This window comes from Ornithorhynchus anatinus, chromosome 6 (assembly GCF_004115215.2).
Source record: "Ornithorhynchus anatinus isolate Pmale09 chromosome 6, mOrnAna1.pri.v4, whole genome shotgun sequence".
Lineage (NCBI taxonomy): Eukaryota > Metazoa > Chordata > Mammalia > Monotremata > Ornithorhynchidae > Ornithorhynchus > Ornithorhynchus anatinus.
Window position 1 is genome coordinate 21,719,977 of NC_041733.1, and position 24,435 is coordinate 21,744,411.

General features: G+C 57.7%; 2 protein-coding genes across 2 annotated transcripts; both read right to left on the minus strand.

The window, feature by feature from the left end:
* Window positions 1-247: 247 nt before the first annotated feature.
* PLP2 (proteolipid protein 2) lies at window positions 248-4,566 on the minus strand. The gene is made up of 5 exons (XM_007668157.4): window positions 4,338-4,566; window positions 1,612-1,767; window positions 1,395-1,490; window positions 1,024-1,114; window positions 248-868 (listed from the first exon to the last, which is right to left on the minus strand). Exons 1-5 carry the CDS (start codon window positions 4,431-4,433, stop codon window positions 846-848), a joined length of 462 nt encoding a protein of 153 aa, XP_007666347.1. The 5' UTR covers window positions 4,434-4,566; the 3' UTR covers window positions 248-845.
* Window positions 4,567-8,609: 4,043 nt separating this feature from the next.
* On the minus strand, window positions 8,610-23,944 carry MAGIX (MAGI family member, X-linked). The gene is made up of 10 exons (XM_029067352.1): window positions 23,871-23,944; window positions 19,486-19,626; window positions 17,010-17,485; window positions 16,159-16,626; window positions 14,547-14,747; window positions 14,048-14,145; window positions 13,878-13,901; window positions 13,317-13,478; window positions 12,947-13,085; window positions 8,610-11,053 (listed from the first exon to the last, which is right to left on the minus strand). Exons 3-10 carry the CDS (start codon window positions 17,341-17,343, stop codon window positions 10,569-10,571), a joined length of 1,911 nt encoding a protein of 636 aa, XP_028923185.1. The 5' UTR covers window positions 17,344-17,485; window positions 19,486-19,626; window positions 23,871-23,944; the 3' UTR covers window positions 8,610-10,568.
* Between the last annotated feature and the right edge of the window lie 491 nt (window positions 23,945-24,435).

Genomic DNA, 24,435 nt, shown 5'->3' on the forward strand with positions numbered 1-24,435 from the left:
GAGCCCATCGGTCAGCGGTGCCCCGACAAGTGCAGGGCCGAAGGTTGGGGCCTGAGATTCGGGGCAGCCCCGATTATTATTGATCATGATTATTATTACCCCGGGGGTGAGTTCAGATCTGGGTGGCAGGCAGGGTAGGTCCTGGGTTGAGGGGCAGGGCCGGTCCCGGGTCGAGGGACAGGCATCTCCCGAGGGCAAGCGCCAGACAGGGCTACTCGCTCGGTGGAGGAAAAAAGCTAGAACGCGGTCAGATGCCCGGCCCCCAGATCCATTTATTTATTCACCGCGATAAGAAATAGGAAGACAAGCTGCAAAAACCCGGCCGCTGTACCGGGGGTGAGAGGCGCTGCCTTTCTCACTCGACTCCGACCACGGCCAGGTGGACGTGAGTTAAGGAAGAGTGATTCCCACTAGGTGACTGCGAGTGACCCATTCCTCTCCCCGCTGTCCCTGGTGGGGCTATCCCTCCTCCCCTCCCTCCTGTTTGCTGCGGGAGAGGATGGGCCCCATCCCCCTTAAGCTCACTGTACGTCCCAGCCTCTGTCGCCTACCACCTATCTCCAAGACTGGGACTCAAGGGGGAAACTGAAGCATTTGGATTTGGATCCAGGTGGGACATCCCAGCGCCCCCAACTAAACAGTCCAGGGCAGGGAAACCGGGGTACTCATTGTCCCATTTTTAAGGCACATGGTCCTGAGCTGGAAGAGGGGAAAGACAAGAGTGGGGAAGAGTGAGCCAGAACAGTCTGGGATGGGTGAATGCAGATTTCTGGATGATCAGATTTTGGTGGGCGACTTGGCCGTCTCGCTTGGGCTGAATTGTTCCATCCTCAGTTTGGGGCGGGCTATACACCACCATCTGGAGACTCTGAGTGAAGAGGGAACGCAGGGTGAGGAGGGACGTCCCCCGGCCTCCAACGTTATCCTCCTTCCCTTCCCTCCCAATCCCTCTCCCTTTCTCCAGGTCTCCTACAGCCAAGGAGGGCTCTCCTGCCCCCTTCCCACGTGACGGAGGGAACTTACCTGTGGGAGCAGCCGTGTGCCTCTTGCGTAGAGAGGGGAAGATAGTGTAGGCATCATAGGCAAAGAGAACGGCAGCCAGAAACCCAAACACCTGAGGAGGGAGAGGAAAAGTAACAAGAGGTCATACGCTTATTTGGCTGCGGTAGGAAAAACAAGGGAAGCAGAAATGACTTAGGTGAGGAGGAACCTAGAGGCCGGTCTCTTAGCCTCTTTCCCCCACCCCCTTCAGCAGAGAGGATGTCCTGGACGGGCGAAGGCTAATTTGTGATCTGGGGGAACTGGTGGCCCCGATTAGGTAAGGGCCCCGGCTGAAAAGTCTCATCTGTCCCCTGGGTCTGCCCTCCTCAACTCCCCCTCTAAAAAGTTCTTACCCCTGCGGCAATGGCAACGCCATCCCTGCTCCTTATCAACACAATGAGGGAGGTGATGAAGAACAGCAGGGAAGCGATGGCAGCGCGAAAGAAATCCTAGGTGGAGGGAAGAGAACGAATCAGCATCAGTTCCATGATGCCGCCACTCCCTGGGTCCCTCCTCCTTTTCTGGGTCCACCACCCCTTCCCCAGATCGCCCTGGCCCATCAACACTTACGGTCCAGAACCAGTTGATGAAATTGAGCTGGTGGTGGAAATTGCACATGAAGATGATGAAGAGTACGACGGCCATGACGAGTTCGACTATGGGTAATGTGGAATAGCCAACTGTATATGAGGCACCGTAGCAGATTAGGATCACCACACACAAAATCTGAGCAAGACACAAGTTGGAAATTGCCGTCAGGTTAGAATCCCATGCCCGGCCCTCTACCAAAGACGGAAGAGACCCAAAGAGGATCGGTGTAATTGATTTTAAAGTCTGTCTCCACGCTTCCCCCCCGGTCCCGCTTTAGACCTTAAACTCCTCCAAGACAGGGATAGTATCCACGACCTCTATTGTACTCTTCCAAGTGTTTACTACAGTGTTCTGCACAGAGTAATCACTCAATAAATATTACCGATTGATTGGTGTAGGGGGTGTGAATGGTTGTAGTGTACTCTCCCGAGAGCTTCTTACAGTGTTCTGCACACGGTAAGTGCTCAGTAAGTACAATTGAATGAATGAATGGGAGACGGGATGAGGAAGGGCAGTGCTGGAGTGGAAGATCCTCTTTCTAGGATGTGCCTCAGTTTCCCCTTCCATCTGCCCATCGTGTTGGAGCTCTGGGGTAACCTGCCTGAACTGGTTCGTTCTTTGTTTTGCCTTTTAGTGGTATTTGCTAAGCGCTTATCAGGCACTGTATTAAGATCCGGGAGAGATGCGAGCTTATCTGGTTGGACCGAGCCCCTGTGCCACACGGGGCTCACAGTCTTAATCCCCATTTTTCAGATGAGGAAACTGAGGCACAGGGAATCTAGGTGACTTTCCCAAGGCCACAGAGCAGGCAAGTTCGTGGAAAGAATGACCCAGTGACATCGTTTAGACTGTGAGCCCGTTATGGGGCAGGGATGGTCTCTATCTGTTGCCGAATTGTACGCTCCAAGCGCTTAGTCCAGTGCTCTGCACCTAGTAAGCATTCAATAAATACTATTGAATGAATCCTCTAGAGGAGGGATGAGAGCAATGAAGAGTGGAGTTTTCTAGGGCGGGAGAGGGATACTGCCACCGATGAGGAGAGGCCACCATTGCCGGGCGGGGAAAGTGGGGATAATAATGATGGTATTTGATAAGCGCTTACTACGTGCCAAGCACCGTTCTAAGCGCCGGGGGGTTACAAGGTGATCAGGTTGTCCCACGTGGGGCTCACAGTCTTCATGCCCATTTTACAGTTGAGGTGACTGAGGCCCAGAGAAGCGACTTGCCCGGAGTCACCCAGCTGATAAGCGAAACAGCGTGGCTCAGTGGAAAGAGCCCGGGCTTGGGAGTCAGAGTTCATGGGTTCGAATCCCGACTCTACCACTTGTCAGCTGACTGTGGGCAAGTCACTTCACTTCTCTGTGCCTCAGTTCCCTCATCTGTAACATGGGGATTAACTGTGAGCCTCACGTGGGACAACCTGATGACCCGGTATCTCCCCCAGCGCTTAGATCAGTGCTCTGCACAGAGTAAGCGCTTAACAAATATCGACATTATGTTATGTTCATGAGTTCGAATCCCAGCTCTGCCGCTTGCCAGCTGTGTGACTGTGGGCAAGTCACTTCACTTCTCTGGGCCTCAGTGACGGCCTCTGTAAAATGGGGATTAAGACTGGGAGCCCCACGTGGGACCACCTGATTCCCCTGCGTCCACCCCAGCGCTTAGAACAGTGCTCGGCACATAGTAAGCGCTTAACACACATCAACATTTTATAAGCGGCGGAGCGGGGATTTGAACCCCCGACTCTTTCCACTGAGGCCCGCTGCTTCTGGGGGAGCGGCTGGAAAGCGGGTTTCCTGGCTTCAGGCCGGGTGTCGGAAGGAGGAAGGCAGAGGGAGGGAGATGGAGGGCGCAGATAAGCGCCCCGGGGCCGGGGGCAGATGCGGGCCGAGAAGCCGGGCCCCAGCTGCTCTCCGCTCTAAAAGCGGCGGTTAAGGGGGAAAGGGAGGGGCGTTGCCATGGCGACGGGCCCAACACGGCCGTGCGCCTGCGCGGAGAGGCGGCGGAGGGGGCGGCGGGAGCGCGCGGCTGAGGCGGGGCGGCGGGAGCGCGCGGCCGAGGCGGAGCGGCCCCCAGCGGGCCGGGTCATCCCCCCCGCCCCCCCCGGCCGGACCCCCTCCCCACCCCTTCCGGGCCCCGCCCTGGGTGCGGCCGGTCCCCCGCCTCCGGCAGCGGAGGGGCGGAGGCGGCCTCCCTCCGAGGAAAGCCGGCCGTCAGTCAGTCAGTCCGTCCGTCCGCCCGCCCGCCCGCTCGCTCCCCAGCCGCCGGCCACGCCCGCGCACGGGGACGCGCGCGCCGAGGCCGGCGCGGACTCGCCCCGCTCCCGCGCATGCGCGGTAGCGCGGACCCTCCGCGAGAGGGAGCGGGGGGCGCCCAGGCCCCGCGCCCAGAAGCCCAATACCCCGCCACGCGGGAACACGGACACACCCACCCACTCACCCACCCAGCCCCCGCTCTTAAAGGACGATTGGCTTGGTGCTGAAGCGACTTTAAATCTGCGGGCGGCGATTATGATCACCACCGTTCCTCTTAAGCGCTTACTCTGTGCCCGGCTCCGTGCTAAGCGCCGGGAGGCTGGAGGACTGGCCTACTTCCCCGGACCGCCCCCACCTCGGGGCCCGCGACGGGCAGAATTCCCTCCCCGCCCCCGCAATGGGGGTCGGCGGAGGAAGGACGAGCGATCCCCCACCCCGTCCCCCGCTTACCATCTCCGCGATGAGGATCAGTCCCTTGCGGGTCTGCGTGTAGCCGGTGCAGGCTGCCCAGCAGTTGGGGGCCGCGTCCCTTTCCATGTCGGCCATCCCGACGGGTGGAGGCTCCAAAGCCCCTTGGGGGTCGGGGTCCGGGGGGGTGGTCCGCACGGGCAGCTCGCACACAGGCCGCTACCCTCCCGTCTGGCCACACCAGCCCTGCCCAGCCCCAGCCCGGGCGGCACCAGGAAGAAGGGGTTGGGGAGAGCGGGAGGAGTGAATCACCGGGGGCGGAGGGGGAGCTCCCACCTCCACCCTTTAAAGGAGTTGGGGGGCCGGGCCCGGCGGGGCAGGGCAGGGCGGCCCTGAGAGAGGCAGTGCCAGGTGGCAGAAAGCCACGGGGAGGGGCCCTGCTAGTTTAGGAGGCCCCCCGGGCCCGAGCTTCCTGGCCTGCAGTTCGGGACCGACCGTTTCCATTCGCAGAATGCACCGGGAGCACACCCCACCACTCTGCTTCCCTCCTCCAAAAAAAGTTCCAGCCTTGGCTGCCCCGCCTCTGCCCATTCCTGCTATGTGGCTGTTGGGATCTCCCACACCGCCCTGGGTCCGGAGGAGCCGGCCCTATTTATTCTCGGCGGCCTATGGTTCCTGGCCCGGGACATCCTTCCCCCGCATCGGTGCCGGACCCCAAGGGCGTGGGGGACGGGAGCACGAGCCCCCTGAGAGCATCCCCAATGGGACAACACCCGGGCTCTTCCCCCCGGGGCATGGCACCCCCATTTGGAAAGGACCTCCGCTGCTCGTTCCCTCTGATGATAACTGTGGCATTTGTTAAGGGCTCATTATGTACCGAGCGCTGTACTAAGCACTGGGGTAGACGCAAGATCATCGGGTCCCTCGTGGGGCTTCACGTTGTACGTAGGAGGGAGAACAGATATTGAATCTACACTTAATGGATGAGGGGCCTGAAGCCCAGAGAAGTTATGTGATTTGCCCGAGGTCACCCAGCAGACAACTGGCAGAGCTGGGATTAGGATCCGGGTCCCCTGACTCCGAGGCTTGTGCTCTCTCCAGTAGGCCCCTAAACTGGCTAGACGGTCCTCTAGACTGTAAGCTACCGGTGAGCAGGGAACACGTCTACCAACTCTGTCGTATTCTCCCAAGCGCTTAGTACAGTGCTCTGCACGTGTAAGCATTCAATAAATGCCATGGATCAATTGATGGATTCCCTCAGGGGGAGCGGAACCCAGAACCACCCCCCCTTGCTCTCCTCAATAGGGGCCTGTCGCCAGCCCATGAGCTATGGCAACAGGGGCGTGGTGGATATTTTTAAATGAGTCTATGCTCATCTGTGGTCAGGACTCAACCAATGTGGAGTTTACTCAGAGCAGACTGGCGCAGAGTGACTTAAACTGCAGCTCTGAAACCTGGGCCTCTCCTCGGACCAGCAGAACAGCTCCTTTCCCCGATGGTGTTTGGGTCCCCCCTCTGGATCTCCTTTCGGGCCGGGGTACTGATTTCAAGCCTCTGGTTCTCCCTCCATCTGAGGGGCACTAGGCTGGGATCCCTGGCCCCCACATCCTTTCCTATTCCCTAGGGAAGCAGTCTGGCCTAGTGGAAAGAGCAGGGAGGCGGGAGTCAGTGGATCTGGGTTCTGATACCAGCTCCTCCACTTGCCTGTCCTTGGGCAAGACGCTTAACTTCTCTGAGCCTCAGTTTCCTCATCTGTAAAATCGGGATTCAAAACCTGTTCTCCTTTTCACTTAATAATAAGAATAATTATGGTATTTGTTAAGCACTTAACAATGTGCCAGGCACCGTACTAAGCGCTGAGGTGGATACAAGCGGATCGGGTTGGACACAGTCCCTGTCCCACGTGGGGCTCACGGTCTCAATCCCCATTTTACAGATGAGGTAACTGAGGCCCAGAGAAGTGAAGTGACTGGCCCAAAGTCACACAGCTGACAAGTGGCGGAGCCAGGATTAGAACCCATGACCTCGGACTCCCGAGCCCGGGCTCTTTCCACTGAGCCATGCTACTTAGACTTGGGACTGACACCGTGTCCAGCCTGATTACCTTGTATCTACCCCAGTGCTTGGCATATAGTAACCAGTTAACAATCATTAATGATAATCCCCAATTTAAGTTCAGAGGGGAACTCGGTGCTGACAAACAGGAGTGAAATGATCCAAGAAGCCAACATCAGGCCGAGCTGGCTCTGTGCTTTGGGAGGGAGCAGAACCCCTGGTTTCTTATTGCTAGAGGAGTGAAAAATTCCTGACGGATTTGGGGCAAAGGTCCAATCCAGCCAATGCCTCTGTTTCCAGTCGGGGCTGAGGGAGGGAGTTGGAGGGGCGGGTGGGGCGCCTGCGTGGAGGGAATATTCCCAAACCATGGATTTAACTCAATAGAGACTGAGGTGTGGTCCCCTTCTCCTACCCCACCCTCCATACCCAGGAGGCTGGGTTGTTCTGAGTCAGGAATCTAACTGTGGACTCCGGTACACTCCTTTCCCACTGGGGTCAGGGGAACTTTCATCTCTTCCATCTAACTGCCAAATGGGAAGAGAGTTGCCAGACACTCAGAACAGAATGGAATCACGCCTGCTGCTGCAGAAAGGGGGAGAAGGAGAAATCGAATCAGACGTATCCTCTTTCTCAAGGACTTGAGGCAATTCTATCTGCTCCAGACCAAGGGAATAGGAAAAGGAGAACTGCAGGCCTGATTAGGGTCCTTTTTCAGAGAAGCAGTGTGGCTCAGTGGAAAGAGCCTGGGCTTGGGAGTCAGAGGTCATGGATTCGAATCCAGACTCTGCCACTTGTCAGCTGTGTGACTGTGGGCAAGTCACTTCACTTCTCTGGGCCTCGGTTTCCTCATCTGTAAAATGGGGATTAAGACTGTGAGCCTCACATGGGACAACATGATTACCCTGTATCTACCCCAGTGCTTAGAACAGTGCTCTGCACATAGTAAGTACTTAACAAATACCAATATTATTATTATTATTATTATTTTAGATTCCCTCTCGGACCAAGGTTTGATTCCTCTCACCCTTTCCGGAACAAGTATGATTCTGTTTGCGCTCCCTTTCCTCAGATTCCTGGGTACCAATAGCAGAGAGAGGCTGGATGGGGCCTTGGGGCTTACTTTAACCTACTCAGTGGTTAAATAATAATAATAATGGCATTTGTTAAGCACTTACTATGTGCAAAGCACTGTTCTAAGCGCTGGGAGGACACAAGGTGATCAGGTTGTCCCACATGGGGCTCACAGTCTTCATCCCCATTTTACAGATGAGGTAACTGAGGCCCAGAGAAGTTAAGTGACTTGCCCAAAGTCACACTGCTGATAAGCGCCAGAGTCGGGATTTGAACCCATGACCGCAGTCCTAAATCAGAGCAGCTACAATAGGAGTTTAAAAAACAAACGCAATTGTTAGCCCTCTCACGACACCAGCAGAGTAGACATGGTAACCTAAAAATAAGCCTGCATTGTAGATGGCGGTATCGTGACCAATGTTTTCCCAGAGATTGCCCTGTTATAAATTAGGATCTCTTGCAGAACTTCTGGGAAAAAATAGGAAATTCCTTTATGTGCTATGCATACTTTAAACACCTCTAGTGTTTAATCCTCGCTAGATCAGTTCAAAGTCTAACACGGCCACATGACGTTTTTCTACCGCAAACACTAAAGAGAAATCCCCTCAAAAATATTGCCGGAAAATGCGTAACGAAATAAGAAGAGACTACATCGCCTACCCTAAGCCTAATTACAGGCATCGGCACCCTGTCCGTGGAAGCCATAAGCCCCGTTACCCACATGGTATTCATTCCCATGTCATTCCCACTCTTTCCTGGGCTGGACTCCCCGGGGGCCAACAAGGCCCAAGTTTCCCAACCCCTAAATTGTGTTAGCGCTTCAAAGTCCGCCCACCTCTCCCAAGCCCCCAGTCCCCACCTGCTCGCTCCTCCAACCCTAAACCTCCTTTATTTTCATCCCCTACATCCCAGGGGCTCTCCGGCTCCAAAACTTGGCCTTGGGCAAGTCACTTCAGTTTCCTCATCGGCAAAATGGGGATTCAATACCTGTTTTCCCTCTTACTGGGACTGCGAGACCCATGTGGGACCGGATCATCTTGTATTTACCCCGGGGCTTACAACAGTGCTTGGTACATAGCAGGGGCTCCCCGCTAGCCAGGGAAGGGCAGATTAACAAAGAGCCCACCAAAGACCTACTGAGCAACTAGAGAGACCCTCGGGCTCCTGTCCCAGTAATGAGCCAGGCTCTGTGGTAAGACCTTTTTATTCATCGGCATCCTTTAAAAAACAGTCACTGGGCATCCTATGCCAGTTAGCAGGAAGGAAAGGAAGCAACATGACTCGGGTTTTTCGATTCTGTCCTATTTATAAGTGAGAAACCAAGGCAACTTCTGAATTTAGCAACAGTACGAAAACACTCGAGTGACATGTCCATAACTACCACAGAGATCCAACCTGTTTCCCTTGCCCTGTGCCATGTGGATAGGATCATGGTACCTGAGAAGCGCATTCTGAATGGTGGTTTGGAAGGAAGTGGAGGTGGGCTCTGGGGTCTGAGCTCAAAGCTCCCCAGGGCTGGTTCAGAAATTGCTGAGAGCCACAAGCAGGAAGTTGTAAGAGCTTAGGGACCAAACCCCGCCAGCCACATTACCGTTTCTAGACCAGAAAAAACCTCAAGTTTCCAAAGATAGGGGACACCCAGTCGAAGGGGATGGAGACCTGCCTGGGATCTCCAGCCATCGTTCAGGTCAACTTCAGTTCCAAAGTGGAGCTGAGGGGGAAAAGATCAGATCAAGGCAAGGAGGGTAACGCACAGGATGCTCTGCCTAGGACTGTGCTTTTAGTGCCCACCTCTATTCAATCAATGGTATTTGCTGAGCGCTCACTATGTTCCGAGCAGTGTACTAAGCGCTTGGGAGAGTACAACGGAATTAGCAGACGCGTTCCCCGCCCGTGACAAATTTATACCCCTATTCCAACAACACGCGGGAAGAAGTCTAGTGAATGGAGCCAGGTGACTCGGGGCTCGAACTAAACAATTTTCTGTTCTGCTGCTTTCAAGCCTAAACCTGTCAGCCTGACGTTTGAGAGTCAGGACTATCTGTCAAACTCACAATTTTCAGTCCTCCATGGGCTGAACGCTATCGGTCCCCGATGCTACCCTGGCAAAGCATCTTTGAGATATATGTCTCTAGAAATAAAGGGAGAGTTGGGAGATTTGGGGTGTGAAGAGAGTAATTTCTGAGGCCAATTTCTGAGAGTGATTTCTCCTGCATGGCGGACTTTGGATACCTTTTTATGTACGACTAGCTTCTGGTCTTCCGAGGTAGGGCTGAGAAGCCCTGGTGGAGAGGGGTAAGGGAACCAGCAGGCAAAAAGAAGATGGGCCCGGAGTCTGATCCTCCCGCCTAAAATGCCATGTCCCTGCTTTGAATACTCTCGTCAAACTGCAGGAGTGAGAGAGGGACACAGGACTCAGTGGGAGACGGAAGGAGGTGCGTAGAGGCGGAGGACTTGCTCTCCCGCTGAAGCCGGAGTTGGTCAGACGAGAGGAGAGATACCAATGCAGTGTCCTATTCCCGGGGCCCTAGTCGGGGCTCTCCCACCCGGTCCTTGACACCTGCCCCCGGTAGAATGAGAGCTTGGGAAGGAAAGGGGACTGAAGTACGGGAACCTCACCTCAGCGGGAAGGCCTGAAACCCAACTAGTGTCAGAGTCGAGAGCAAAGCGCTCAATAAATACCATGGATTCATTGGGTTGATTGAAGAGTGAAGGGGCAGGGTGAGAAGCCCGGCTGGATTTTCTTCTCGAGGAATTCTGCAGCAGCTTCTCTCGGGACTCTAAAACTAGCTGGTAGTGAGTGGGCGGGGTCCTCAAACAGGCCTAAACTCGAAGCTACTCTTTTATTACCTGGAAGGAGGGGAGGAGGGGAGCAGGGCTAGGGAAAGGCTGGGGGAGAGAGAGAGAGACACTTAACCACTGCATAGGTCAGACGCGGGGGTGGGAGCTGCCGACAGTACTCTGCATGCCAGGGGAGAACGAGGCAGTTCGGTTGCATAATATGGCGGGAGCTGCATTCAGCCGGCTTTTCTCTGGACCCCGGCTGTTCACGGGCGAGATAGGGGAGACCATCCACCTCCCCGGAGAGGAGATGGGCGGCCAAAAAAGAAAAAGAGCGGAAGGAGCCATTGCATAATTTGAAGACTGTCACAATGGCAGGACGGCCTCTTCCACTGCCCTGGCCGGAGCGGAGGTGTGGCCCAGGCCGAGGGAGGCAGCGGGAAGAGGCCCGGTCTGGCTCTCAACTCCTCCTTCGGGCCTCCCTGCCTTTGCCGGGGTCCCGCCTGACCTTCTGGGGTCCTTCTGGGGACACCCGGGGCTCCGCAGTGCTTGCGAAACCCGCTCCTTGCTGGGCACTAGCCAGGGGCCCGGAGAAGTCTCGAGGGTCGCCCTTCGGCCGGGGTCACGGGCTCCTGGGGCCTCTGTCTCGCCCTCCCCTTCTCGGCTTCGGGCCCCGGGGCCGGGCTTGTCCCCACGGGGCTCCCGCGGCGTGGCTCTCTCCTCGGCCGCCCGGTCGGAGCGGCCCGGGCCTGGCCGGGGCCGGGCCCGGGGCCGGGGGGCCGGGCTGGGCGGCGGAGGTCCCCGGCCGGCGTCTCCCTCTGGCCCGGACCCGTCCGAGGCTCGGCCGCGGCCTAAGGGGGTGGAGGGGGGCAGCGAGAGAAACAAGGGGACGGATTAGGGGTATGTCCCCCTCTTTGGCATTGCGCTCGGTCCTGGGGGGCGATGGAGGGGGCAGAAAGAGTGTGTGTGAGTGTGTAATAATAATAATAATGGTGGTATTTGTTAAGCGCTGACTATGTGCCAAGCACTGTTCTAAGCGCTGCAGGGGAGGGACACAAGGTCATCAGGTTGTCCTACACGGGGCCCCCACTCTTCCTCCCCACTTACCAGATGAGGTCACTGAGGCCTAGAGAAATGAAGCAGCGTGGCTCAGTGGAAAGAGCCCGGGCTGGGGACTTAGAGGTCATGGGTTCGAATACCTGCTCTGCCACTTGTCAACTGTGTGACCGTGGGCAAGTCACTTAACTTCTCTGGGCCTCAGCTCTCTCATCTGTAAAATGGGGATGAAGACTGTGCGCCTCACGAGGGACAGCCTGATGACCCTGTATCTCCCCCAGCGCTTAGAACAGTGCTCTGCACATAGTAAGCGCTTAACAAATACCAACGTTATTGGGGAGGCAGCATGGCTCAGTGGAAAGAGCCCGGGCTGGGGAGTCAGAGGTCATGGGTTCGAATCCCGGCTCTGCCACTTGTCAGCCGTGGGACTCTGGGCAAGTCACTTAGCTTCTCCGGGCCTCAGTTCCCTCATCTGTCAAATGGGGATGAAGACTGTGAGCCCCACGTGGGATAACCCGATGACCCTGTATCTCCCCCAGCGCTTAGAACAGTGCTCTGCAGCGCTTAACAAATACCAACATTATCATTATTATTGAAGCGACCGGCCCAAGGTCACCCAGCTGGGGAATAGAACCCATGACCTGTGACTCCCCAGCCCGGGGTCTTGCCGCTGCTTCTCCTTCTGTGCGTACTGGGGAGGTAAGGGGAGGGGAGGGGGCGGGCGGACAAGTCAGAAAAGCCCCAGGAGGGGGAGGGGGCCGGGCCTCGGCCAGGCGTCGCCCCCTAGCGGCGGGGCTGGGCGCTTCCCCGCGGCCTCGGGCGGGGGGCGAGCGCCCCCTCCCGGCCAACCCACGGCCCCGCCGGCCGGGAAGGTGCGGGAGAAAAAAGGCGGGATCGGGACGGGCCGGAGGAACCGGCCGGAGCCCGCCGGGCCAGGGGACGGGAGACGGAGGAAGAGAAGATCATTCAGAGAAATAATGAAGCTTTGAGATGCGGCCCAACCCCGCTTCTGGGCTCTCCGGGTCCCCCGTTCCCACCCTCAGATTCCGCCCCCGGCGTCGGGGGATGATGGAGAGGCGGGGAGGGAGGGGCCCAGCCTGCTGCTGCGGCTGCTGCTCAACACCAGGCCGGCACAGAGGGCCCCTAGAAGGCAGCGCCCAGGCCCGGGACCCATCTGGACACTTGGTCCGGCCCGGGGCCGCGGACCGGCCTGGGGTGTCGGTGCAGACTAGGGCCTCGGACCGGCCAGGGGCCTCGGACCGGCCCGAGGCCTCGGACCGGCCGGGGGCTTCGGACCAGCCTGGGGCCTCGGCCCAGACTAGGGCCTCGGACCGGCCAGGGGCCTTGGACCAGCCCGGGGCCTCGGTCCGACCCGGGGCCTCGGACCGGCCCGGGGCCTCAGAGAGGCCTGGACCCTAGGGGGCTTCGCGAGGCCCAGCGGTGACGGAATGAGGGTACGGAAGGGGTACGGGTTTCGTCCGGCTCGGGTCGGCACAAGTACAGGAGCCCTGCCTGTTGCTTGGTGAGCGCCCAAAATCTAGTTAGGCAGAAGTGGTACGGTCGCCAGGACCCTTCCCGTCCCTCAGCAGCACAGTAGTGGGTGAGCTGGGCCGACCTTCCCTCCGAGAAGCCCAAGATCTTCCCCAACCACTGCCCCACCCGGCCCCGGCGGGAATGTCGCCGTGTACCATATCCGGGGACCGCGCCGTTGCCCCTCCGAAGCACCAGACTGATGCGGCTGCCACCGTTGCGGATGTGCTCCACGGCCTGGGCGTGGGTCATGCCCCCCGTAGGCTGCCCGTTGATCTCCATCAGCTGGTCACTCACCTGCCGGGGAGGGCACCCAGCACAGTCGTATCGACTGAACCTTGTAACGTCTCAACCAGGTAGAGGGGGGCCCGAGGGGAGCGTGACTCTGGGACTGGAGTAGAGACACGGGGACCCATTCCCCTGGATTCTGTTCTCGGGCTTGGGAAGCACTGCCAAGTTCTATCCCTGAAGGGAGATGATCCCAGTTCTCCCGAGGCAACTTCCCCCGTTTCCACGCTGAGCTCTCACCTGGATTTTGCCACTGCGCTGGGCCGGGCCACCTTCCATCAGCCCCAGCACAAAGATGTCCATGTTGTGCTCGCTACCACCCCGCAAGCTGAAGCCAAAGCCCTTGGGGCCTCGGTGCAACTCCACCACGTACCGACCTGACTCCTGCGGCCGGGAAGTGCTCTACAACCAGAGCCGAATCGTCAGTGACTGGCCTTGAAAGGACCAGACATCCCGAGCCCGATCCAACGCGGTCCCCCCTGCTCCTCGCCCAGCCCTCCCCCCGGAGCCCCAGATCCATGTCCAGAGCCAGCTGGGATCCGAGTTGTAGCTTCAGGGGCTGGGCACGACCATCCGGTTGCAGAACTACCACACGGGAGGGGTGGCGTTCCGCCGAAATGCGGTCAATGAACACTCCTGCTTTGGCCTGGGATTGCTTCTGGACCGGCAGCATCCCCGCCGCTGCAGCTGCTCCAGCCCGAAAGGCTGAAACTGAACGCCTGGGTGGGCTGGTGGACGCCATGTAAGCCCAACCCTACCTGATCGGGTTTGACCTGGTCACCTACGGGGCTGCACACTCACCCAGGCCGGGTCAGGAGCTCCCTGCTGTGCTCAAAGGAACAAGTGCTTAGTACAGAGCTCTGCACCCAGAAAGCACTCAGGACGATTGATTGATTACGGCATTTTCCTTTCATATTTCCATTAAGATCAGGTCTCTTTAAGAGTGCTCTTCAGGTGGGGAAAGGCAGTACCTGTGAAATGGGACCCCGAGATGACACCATGGGGACACAGTGGGGCATGCGACTGTCATTCACTTCGATGTCTGCAGCATCAGAGTCACAGGAAGCTCCTAGGGGAGAGGATCTGGGTGAGTAGAGATACCCGGGCAGGGCCACAGAGTCCGGCAGCCTCTAACTTAAATGCCTGGTGCCAATCAGTAAGCGCTTAACAAATACCACCATTATTATTAAACCCCATTTTCCTCACTAGGCTCCTTATGCAAACCTGCTGCCCTTCTTCTCCCCTCTCCCTTCCACAACCCAGGCCTCACCCTGCCCTCAAAAGATCTGCTTCTGCCCGGCATTCGTACTTCCAACACCCGGCCCCTTCAAGGAGCGGGACTGTGTCCTCTGGCCGAGTAGTCACCCTCCACCCCCCACTCTCCTGGAACCGGTCGCTCTACGTCATCCCACCCTGTCCTCCGTGACCCTACTCCCTCAAGGTGGTAATTTTGTCCTCTGGTCCGCTCACCTGTTTCCCCGTGAGGCAAGATCCGCAAGCGCAGGGTGGTCCCGGCCCGGCGGAAGAGGTCGCCGATGTCCCTGGGCGCCGCGCCGAAGATGGAGCGGCCGCCCACCCCTTCCAGCCGGTCGCCCACCTGGAGACCCTCGCTCCGCTGGGCTGGGCTGCCCTGGCGGACCTTGGCGATGCGTTGGGAGACTAGGGAGCCAGCTGGCGGAAAGACAGGGAGTCAAGTGTATCCACACCAGGGCTGCCTCCCAGTACCTGTTTTCCCCATGGCCGTTCCAAGAGCTACAGTGTTTACCACAGAGGCCCGGGGCTGGGGGAGGGGGAAGAGCTTCGGCAGCTACGGGGCCTAGTGGGATATTAACCCAGACAGAGGAGGTCGAGCCGGGGCAGGGGACACGAACACGCCTGGAAAAACACCCTCTCGCCTTTCGTGACCTGCCGGGGCGGGGGGATACCTAGAGACCCCCCTACACCCCACCGGACACACTCAGACTGATACCCTCATACCCATAGGCTGATTCTAGCCCAGCCAACCAGAACTCCTGGGTTCCCGCCTCCCTCCTTTCCGTCTCCCGCTCCCTTCCACCTGTTTCCCTCCAGTTCCTCTTTCTGTCACCGAGCTCCCCTTAGCAAGACGCCTTTTCCCAATCCCCACGGGGCCCAACGGCCCTCCCACCGTCAGGCCACCCCTCCCGGGACAAGGGTGAGCCCGGGAACTCTCCGGCCCCCCCGGATCCCGTCGTCGGCCGCCGGCACGGATTACAAGTTGGGCAGCGAGAAGGGGCCGAAGGAAGGGGAGGGAACCAAAGGCCTCCCTATCCGTGCGCCTTGGTCCCGGGTCCCGGCCCGCAGTTACGTTTGATGTCCCGGGCGCTCCTCAGCAGGGCCTGGAACCGGTGGCGCAGGTCGGTTGCGGGGGACGCCGCGGGCCCCGGGCCCCGGCGCCTCGGCTCCATGGCGGCTCCGGCTGCCCTGGGCCCTGCAGGGAGCCTGGCGGAGCAGGTTCTCGGCCGGGAGGCAGGGCAGCCTGAACCCCTTCGGGGCAGAGGGGAGCCTTCCGGACGAGACGCTGGCAAGTGGCCCGGGAGGGCAGGGCAGGGGAGGGGAAAGGAGGGGAGGGCCGGAGGGGGTTTGGAGCGACCTGGAGCGGGCCCCGACCCCGGCCCCGACCCTCTGGGACCTGGGACGCAAGGGCCAAGGACCCGCACCTCCCCCGCTCCCCCACCCTGGGAACCAGAGCAAAGGTTGGAGCGCTCGAAACTCAGCTGCGTCCTTCCTTTGCTTGGCCGCCCGAGCCGGCGCCACAATAGGCCATTGTGTTCCCCGGGGGAGGGAACAAAGGCTCCTTCCTCCCTCCGGGTCAGAGGGGAACTGGCCTGGGAGAGATGCCGCCGCCGGGCCACCGGCCCCGGTGTCAGGGACAGAGGGAAGTCTGTCGGGGGAGAAGGCCGTGGGCCCGGCCTTCTCTTCTGTTTCTCCCAACCTGCTCCTCTCGGCCCTGCCTTCTGGCTGAACTCACCGCCCATCTCCCTCTTCTTCCCTCTCCTCCATCAACCCGTCCCAGTCGCCGGCCCCAGGCCTAGGGCCTTCCCTCCACCCTCGGCTCCCAGACCTGCCATCTCTTCAGTGACGAGGACAATGCCAAAGCCCTCATCCTCCCGTCGCCTCAGCACCACCTCGGTGAGGGCTCCGAGGCCCCGGGCCTCCCACCCCCGCCCATCCGGGGCGTCCAGGGTCCTTTGGCCGGAGGCTCCTCGGGGGGGCCCCGGGCCTCGTCCCCTCCAGGGGCACCACGGCACATCCCTGGGCTCCGGGTCCATGAAGCTCGTCACCTCCACGGCTTCGGGGGCTGGAGCCCGGGCGCCGGGCGGATGAAACGGAGTGGGTGGGTGATCAGGAGCCCCAGGGGGCTCTGGGGGCGGCTCAGATGGCCTAAGCCAGGGCTTTCCCTTGGCCGAGGGTGGCTGGGACAAGCGGCGGCGTCTTGGGGTGCAGGGAGAGCAGAGGGGACTGCAGGTGGGGGACTCTGGGGAACGTGAACAGGACGGTTCTCGGTGTGTTGGGGCCTGCCTCCTGGGTGCTGTGGAGAGGGGAGAAGACAATAAGAAGGTCTGAAAACTCCTCCCCGATCATCCCCCGCTCCTGCTCTGAACTAAACCTCCCCCCGGGAAAGGGGAAGCTTGGGAGCAGTCTCTCGGTCCCTTCTTTGCTGTGACTGTAAATGGGGAGGGCAGTTCTTTTTCAGCTTGGAGGTGACCTTTAGGCCACTGATTTCTGGCCGGCTGCTGAGTTCCCGGCTAGAGGCCGATTGGGATTCTGCCCCTGGGACCCTTCCGAGAGCTCGAGGAAAGTGATGGGGGGGGACATCCCGGTCTCTGGGGCACATCGGACCACACTGAGGCGGAGAGGGTGGGAGAGCGGAAGAGCGGAGGGAAGGAAAGGGGGCCGTCCGGGAGCCCTCACCTTCCCTCCGCACCAGCAGCACCACATCGTCGGCTGGGAGGTGTTCCTGCAGCAGCCCCTCTACCTGGCCTGAGCTCAGGCCCCGCACATCCGCCCCGTTCAGCTTCACGATTAGGTCTCCTTCTTCCAGAAGTGGGCACCGCTGCCAGTCCAAGATCCGGTTCACCCGGGCTCCAGGCCCGGCCCGGCCGCTAACCCGGAACGGCGGCCCGCCGGGGCTCCGCATCACGGGCACTGGGATGAGCTTCCCACCGAGCACGTCTTCCGTAAGTCGAGAACCCGGGCGCCCCTCCTCCCCGGGACGGGCGCGACGGCAGCAGCCGACACCGTGCATCCTGAGGTCCAGCAGCCGAGGAGGGGGCGGCTGGAAGGGGGCCTCGGGGGCCAGCGGGGCGGGGGTTTCCCAGAAGAACCCCGGGCCGCTCTGGGGGCAGTGCGGAGAGTGTAATTGCCATCCACCACCAACACCACGTTCACTGCAGAGGAGAGGGAGGAAGTCAAAACCTGGAGTGGAGAGGAGACATCATGAGTAGCCTCTGAATGGGAGGGAAGACGAGCAGAAAGGACGCCTCTCGGCAGGGTTCTCCATCCTCTCCCCGTGGGCAAGGAGTGTGTCTGTTATACCGTTATAGTGCTTAGGACAGTGTTCTGCACCCAATAAGCGCTCAAACGGGGACTCGGCTTTACTGCACCAACTGCTGGCGGCCCACACTATTGCAGCACTCACTGCAGAGCAGGCGACACAGAGGGGCGACTTTGCATTTTCAGGGTGGGAGTGAAAAGGAGGAGCGGTTTTAGGGAGACATGGAGGGGGTAGATGGACTTTGGCAGTGGCAGGCTTTGAGGCTCCAATAGGAGCGTCTTCCGATCTCACTTGGAATCACTTAGCTCTCTCCGGCTCTGCTCGGAAGCTTTCGGGATTTGTCAAAGAGGCGGAACGCGTGAGGCCCGGAGTCCAGGGCAAAAACCTTTCACTCCACACTCGTGTGGTCAGCCGGGCCCAAGGAAGGCGATCCCACCTGTTATCCCAATGCCCTTACCGCCCGCGGCCTCCGTGGCCCGGGTTGGGGGTGCCCCCGAGAACCTCTGCTCTTTCTTAGCGCTAGAGTCGGAACAAGCAACGAAGAGCAAGTGAAAATGGTCCCCCGCTCCCTGCCCTCCGCCGCTCACTGCGGCCTGCCCTCCTCCCCGGCATTCCTCCTCCTGGTTGGGAACGCCTGGACTCACCCGAGGCCACCGGGGTCCCCCTTTATGGACTCCCAGTCCAGGAGCAGGGCCCCGGCCCCAGGCCCTGTCCCGGCCCCGCCCATTGGCATCAGCTTGCCGGCCCAAGCGGAGAGCATACTGGGGGCCCCCGGCCTGGCCCCCTACTTCTGGGAGACCGTTCCTCCAGGCCCAGGGACTGCCCTGCAAAGAGAGAACACTCGTATCCTGAGTTGGAGGAGGGTTGTGCTCCACTCTCTGATCTTTCTCTAAATCTTCCTACCTCTTTTCTCACTCCAACAGTGTCTGAAAGAGAAGCTCCTAGAGGGGAGTGTCTGCTCTGAACCCCTCAGAGTCTGTGGAAGGTAATATAATAATGTTGGTATTTGTTAAGCGCTTACTATGTGCCGAGCACTGTTCTAAGCGCTGGGGTAGACATAGGGGAATCAGATTGTCCCACGTGGGGCTCACAGTCTTAATCCCCATTTTACAGATGAGGGAACTGAGGCACAGAGAAGTTAAGTGACTATATACACACACACACATATACTTTTTATGGCATTTGTTAAGCCCTTTCTATGTGCCAGGCACTGTACTAAGAGCTGGGGTGGATACAAGCAAATTGGGTCGGGGACCAACCCATGTGGGGCTCACAGTCTGGATACCCATTTTACAGATGAGGTAACTGAGCCGCAGAGAAGTTAAGTGACTTGCCCAAGGTCACACAGCAGAGAAGTGGTGGAGCCGGGTTTAGGAGTCTCTGACTCCCAAGCCCGTGCTCTATCCACTATGCCATGCAGTAACTGAGGCTCCAATAATAATAATAATAATTGTTGTATTTGTTAGATGCTTACTATGTGCAGGCACTATATTAAGCACTAGAGTGGATACAAGGAAATTGGGTTGGACACAGTCCCTGTCCCGCCTGGGGCTCACAGTCTTAATCCCCATTTTACAGATGAGATCACTGAGGCCCAGAGAAGTGAAGCGATTTGTCCAAAGACACAGAGCTGACAAGTAGCAGACAAGTGGAAGACTGGGATTAGAACCCAGGTCCTTTTGACTTCCAGGCCCGTGCTGTAGCCACTAGGCCACGCTGCTCCCCAAATGAATTCATCGCCTGACTCAGAGTCAGCATTGCCTCAAGGGACAGTGCCTTCCATCGGGTCCCCTGTCTCCAGGAGCCCTGGGATGTCCCGTGAGGGAGCAATCTGGGCACTTCAGATGATTGAAAATGGGAAATGGACACTCTCTAGATGAGTTCTTCACTTGCCTGGTGGATGGGAAGGTCTCCTGTCTTGTTCTGGTGTGGTTCTCAGGCCCCGGTTGGGGCCGAGGGCTGGCCCTGACCGCCTCCAGGTAGACCGCCAACCGACTGGTCAGGGGGCTCTCTCGGGGACGGGCTCCGTGACGCCTACCTCACGCAACGGAGACAAAACAGCGAAAGGGAGAAACAGTGCTTCAGAATCTCCAACCCTGCACCCCTCTCACCTCTAAGCCCACTTCCTGCCATTGGCCCGCCACTACAGTGGAAGGGAAAAGTCTAGAATAAAGAGAACCAGTGAGATTTTCAAAAGGGGAGCAGGAAAGAGAGAGATAATTAGAGGTGTGAATGGTAGGGTAGTGATGATCCCACTAAGATTTTCCTGTGGGTTACATATAGCGGTGGAGGGTTTTGAGTGTATTTGAGGGACATGACCTACTTCTGCATAGAGCAGTGGGCCTGGGAGTCAGAAGGTCATGGGTTCTAATCCCAGCTCCAACACTTGTCTGCTGTGAGGCCTTGGACACATCACTTCACTTCTCTGTGCCTCAGTTACCTCATCTGGAAAATGGGGATTACCTCATCTGGAAATGTGAGTCCTATGTGGGACAGGGATTGTGTCCGACCCAATTTGCTTGTGTCTATCCCAGTGCTTAGCACAGCGCCTGGCACATAGTAAGCACTTAACAAATACATAATGATAATTATTATAATAATAATCTGTGAGTTTATTCTCAGGCTATTTTCATTTTTAAATGTTATTCTAGACATCCTTAGGACACTGCCGTTCATTTGTTCCCTTTCTATTTTCATTTAACCAGATCCTTGAGACTAGGATTTTTAAAATGGGGAATATGCACAGGTCCTGGAAAAGGGCTGGGTGGCTAGAAAGGCTACCTACAAATGCTCCCGGGACCACGGTTTGGCTAACATTGGATTAATTTAACTATTGACGATCTCAGTGGAGGCAGAACTGATGAAGGGGAAGAGAGACAGCAACTGTGCGGAGTCTGGGGTTTGACGATCATTTACTTATATGGAGACCATTCCTGGCGAGCCTAGCTCAACAATAAAACTGTGAGCTTTTCAACTAAGGGCTTTCATATAAGAATCATCATCATCAATACAAAAGCAGCATGCCCTGGTGGATAAAGCGTGGATCTAGGAGTCAGAAGGACCCGGGTTCTAATTCCGGCCCTGCCACGTCTGCTGGATGACCTTGAGGAAGTCAGTTAACTTCTCTGGGCCTAAGTTGCCCCATCTGTAAAATGGGGACTCGGACTGTGAGCTCCATGAGGAACGAGGATTTCCCATAAAATAAACAAATTTAGTACCACATTACCAAGAAAACAAAGTGTCATAAAATAAAAATAGTACTTATTGAGTGCTTATGGTGTGCAGAGAACAGTATAACAGAGTTGGTAGACAGGTTCCCTGCCCACAGCTAGCTTTCAGTCTAGAGGGGGAGACAGACATTCAATAGAATCAGGGAAAGAAGCCTTAAGAGACAATTTGCTCCCTAAGGGTCTTGTTGAAAAGAGGGTCCTGGTCAGTTCCCCCCCGGCCCCTCCCTGAATAATGTTTCTCACAGCCTCTAATTAACACTAACTGCCCTGGCCTAATCTCTGTCACAGGTCTCCGAATAGGTAAGCTTTCGTGGCTCAGTGGAAAGAGCCCGGGCTTGGGAGTCAGAGGTCATGGGTTTGAATCCCGGCTCTGCCACCTGTCAGCTGTGTGACTGTGGGCAAGTCACTTCACTTCTCTGTGCCTCAGTTACCTCATCTGTAAAAATGGGGATTAATAATAATGTTGGTATTTGTTAAGTGCTTACTATGTGCAGAGCACTGTTCTAAGCGCTGGGGTAGACATAGGGGAATCAGGTTGTCCCACATGGGGCTCACAGTCTTAATCCCCATTTTACAGATGAGGTAACTGAGGCCCAGAGAAGTTAAGTGACTTGCCCACAGTCACACAGCTGACAAGTGGCAGAGCTGGGATTCGAACTCATGACCTCTGACTCCAAAGCCCGTGCTCTTTCCACTTAGCCACGCTGATTAAGACTGTGAGCCTCATGTGGGACAACTTGATTACCCTGTATCTCCCCCCAGCGCTTAGTACAGTGCTCTGCACATAGTAAGTGCTTAACAAATACCAACATTATTATCCTTTGCGGCCCTCTTGTCATCCCAGCCTCCCTTCCAGGGCAATCCGTGGCTCAGTGGAAAGAGCCCGGACTTGGGAGTCAGAGGTCATGGGTTCGAATCCCGGCTCGACCACTTGTCAGCTGTGTGACTTTGGGCAAGTCACTTCACTTCTCGGTGCCTCAGTTACCTCATCTGTAAAATGGGGATTAAGACTGTGAGCCCCATGTGGGACAACCTGATTCCCCTGTGTCTACCCCAGCGCTTAGAACAGTGCTCGGCACATAGTAAGCGCTTAACAAATACCAAAACAAAACAAAAAAACCCAATACTGACACGAGGTAGGGATTCTCCTGGGCCCGGGGAAGGTAGAAGATATTCTCAGAGGCAAATTCTTCCCCTAAGGAACAGAAAGTTGACCAGCCAGTTCCTTCAACTCCGCTCCCGGCAGGGATGGGTCAGCAGGGCCCTGGTCTAGGCTCTGGGAGGAAAGTACAAATGAAATCTTTCCAGAATGGGGGTCGGGGGACGGAGATGGGAGCGAGGAGTGGCCAGTGGGGTCTGTACTGGCGAGTCTTGATGGTATTGATGCCTGACTACTTGTTTTGTTGTCTGTCTCCCCCTTTTAGCCTGTGAGCCCGTTGTTGGGGAGGGATTGTCTCCGTTGCAGCGTGGCTCAGTGGAAAGAGCACGGGCTTTGGAGTAAGGGCTCATGAGTTCGAATCCCAGCTCTGCCACTTGTCGGCTGTGTGACTGTGGGCAAGTCACTTAACTTCTCTGTGCCTCAGTTCCCTCATCTGTAAAATGGGGATTAAGACTGTGAGCCCCACGTGGGACAACCTGATTCCCCTGTGTCTACCCCAGCGCTTAGAACAGTGCTCGGCACATAGTAAGCGCTTAACAAATACCAACATTATTATTATTATTACTTTCCAAGCGCTTAGTCCAGTGCTCTGCACATAGTAAGCGCTCAATAAATACTATTGAATGAAATGAGCCCCGCCCCTTTCTTGTTAACCCCGCCCCTTCCCACCCTCCTCCCGTTAGCCCCACCCCCATCTTATTGATAGCCACGCCCCTTCCCACCCTCCTCCTGTTGACCCCGCCCCTTTTCCTTTGGCCCCGCCCCCTTTCCCCGCTGACCCCGCCCCTTTTGTTGGCCCCACTCCTCCCCTCCTCCTGCTGCCCCCCGCCCTCGCCCCCGCCCCCGCCCCCGCTAAAAGCAGCGTGGCTCCTTGGAAAGAGCCCGGACTGGGGAGTCCGAGGTCCTGGGTTCGAATCCCGACTCCGCCACTTTGTCAGCTGAGTGACGTGGGGCAAGTCACTTCGCTTCTCTGGGCCTCGGTGCCCTCATCTGGAAAATGGGGATGAAGACGGTGAGCCCCACGTGGGACAACCCGATCACCTTGTATCCACCCCCTGCGCTTAGAACAGTGCTTTGCACATAGTAAGCGCTTAACAAATACCATCATTAGGAGAAGCAGCGTGGCTCAGTGGAAAGAGCCCGGGCTTGGGAGACAGAGGTCATGGGTTCCAATCCCGGCTCTGCCACTTGTCAGCTGGGGGACTGTGGGCAAGTCATTTTTCTGGGCCTCAGCTCCCTCATCTGGAAAATGGGGATTATTCATTCATTCAATAGTATTTATTGAGCGCTTACTATGTGCAGAGCACTGTACTAAGCGCTTGGAATGTACAAATTGGCAACAGATAGAGACAGTCCCTGTCTACTGACAGGCTTACAGACTGTGAGTCCCAGGTGGGACAACCTGATGACCCTGTATCTCCCCCAGCGCTTAGAACAGTGCTCTGCACATAGTAAGCGCTTAACAAATACCCACATTATTAAGTCACTTCTCTGGGCCTCACCTCCCACATCTGTAAAATGGGGATGAAGACTGTGAGGCTCACGTGGGCCAACCTGACGACCCTGTCTCTCCCCCAGCGCTGAGAACAGTGCTCTGCACATAGTAAGCACTTAACAAATACCGACATTATTATTATTAAGTCACTTCTCTGGGCCTCAGCTCCCTCATCTGCAAAATGGGGATGAAGACTGTGAGCCCCACGTGGGTCAACCTGATGACCCTGCATCTCCCCCAGCGCTTAGAACAGTGCTCTGCACACAGTAAGCGCTTAACAAATGCCATCATTATCATTATGATAATTATCCCCGCCCCCTTTCCTCGCCCCGCCCCCTCCCGCCCTAAATCCAAGCTCCCCCGCTCCCCCGATCCCATTTGCGGCTCCCCTTACCCTGGTTTCCCGGGACGGGGGCGCGACCTCTGCTGCCCAGCGAGACCGCCGCCGCCGCCGCCGTCCCGAGGAGCAGCCCGGAGGGCGTCCGGGAGGCGGCCCGGACAACGGTCATCGCCCCCGCGCGCCCGTCTGCCTGCCTGCCCGCGCGCCCGCCCGTCCTCGCGCCCGCCCGCGCGCCTGCCTGCCCGTCCTCGCGCCCGCCCGCGCGCCTGCCTGCCTGTCCGCGCGCCCGCCTGCCTGTCCTCGCGCCTGCCCGGTCCTCGCGCCCGCCCGCCGGCCGACCAATGGGAGCGCCGGGCGGCCGCTCCTCGGCGCGCGCCGCGGTGGGGGGGCGGGGCAGCGCCCCCCCCCTCACGCGCCCCGCCCCCCATAATAAAGATAATAATGGTGGTATGTGTTAAGCGCCTCCCCTGTGCAGAGCACTGTTCTAAGCGCTGGGGGAGATACAGGGTCATCCGGTTGGCCCACGTGAGGCTCACATTTTTTTTTTTAATCCCCATAACTCACAGTTAACCCCCATTTTACAGATGGTATTTATTAGGCGCTTTTCCTCTGTGCAGAG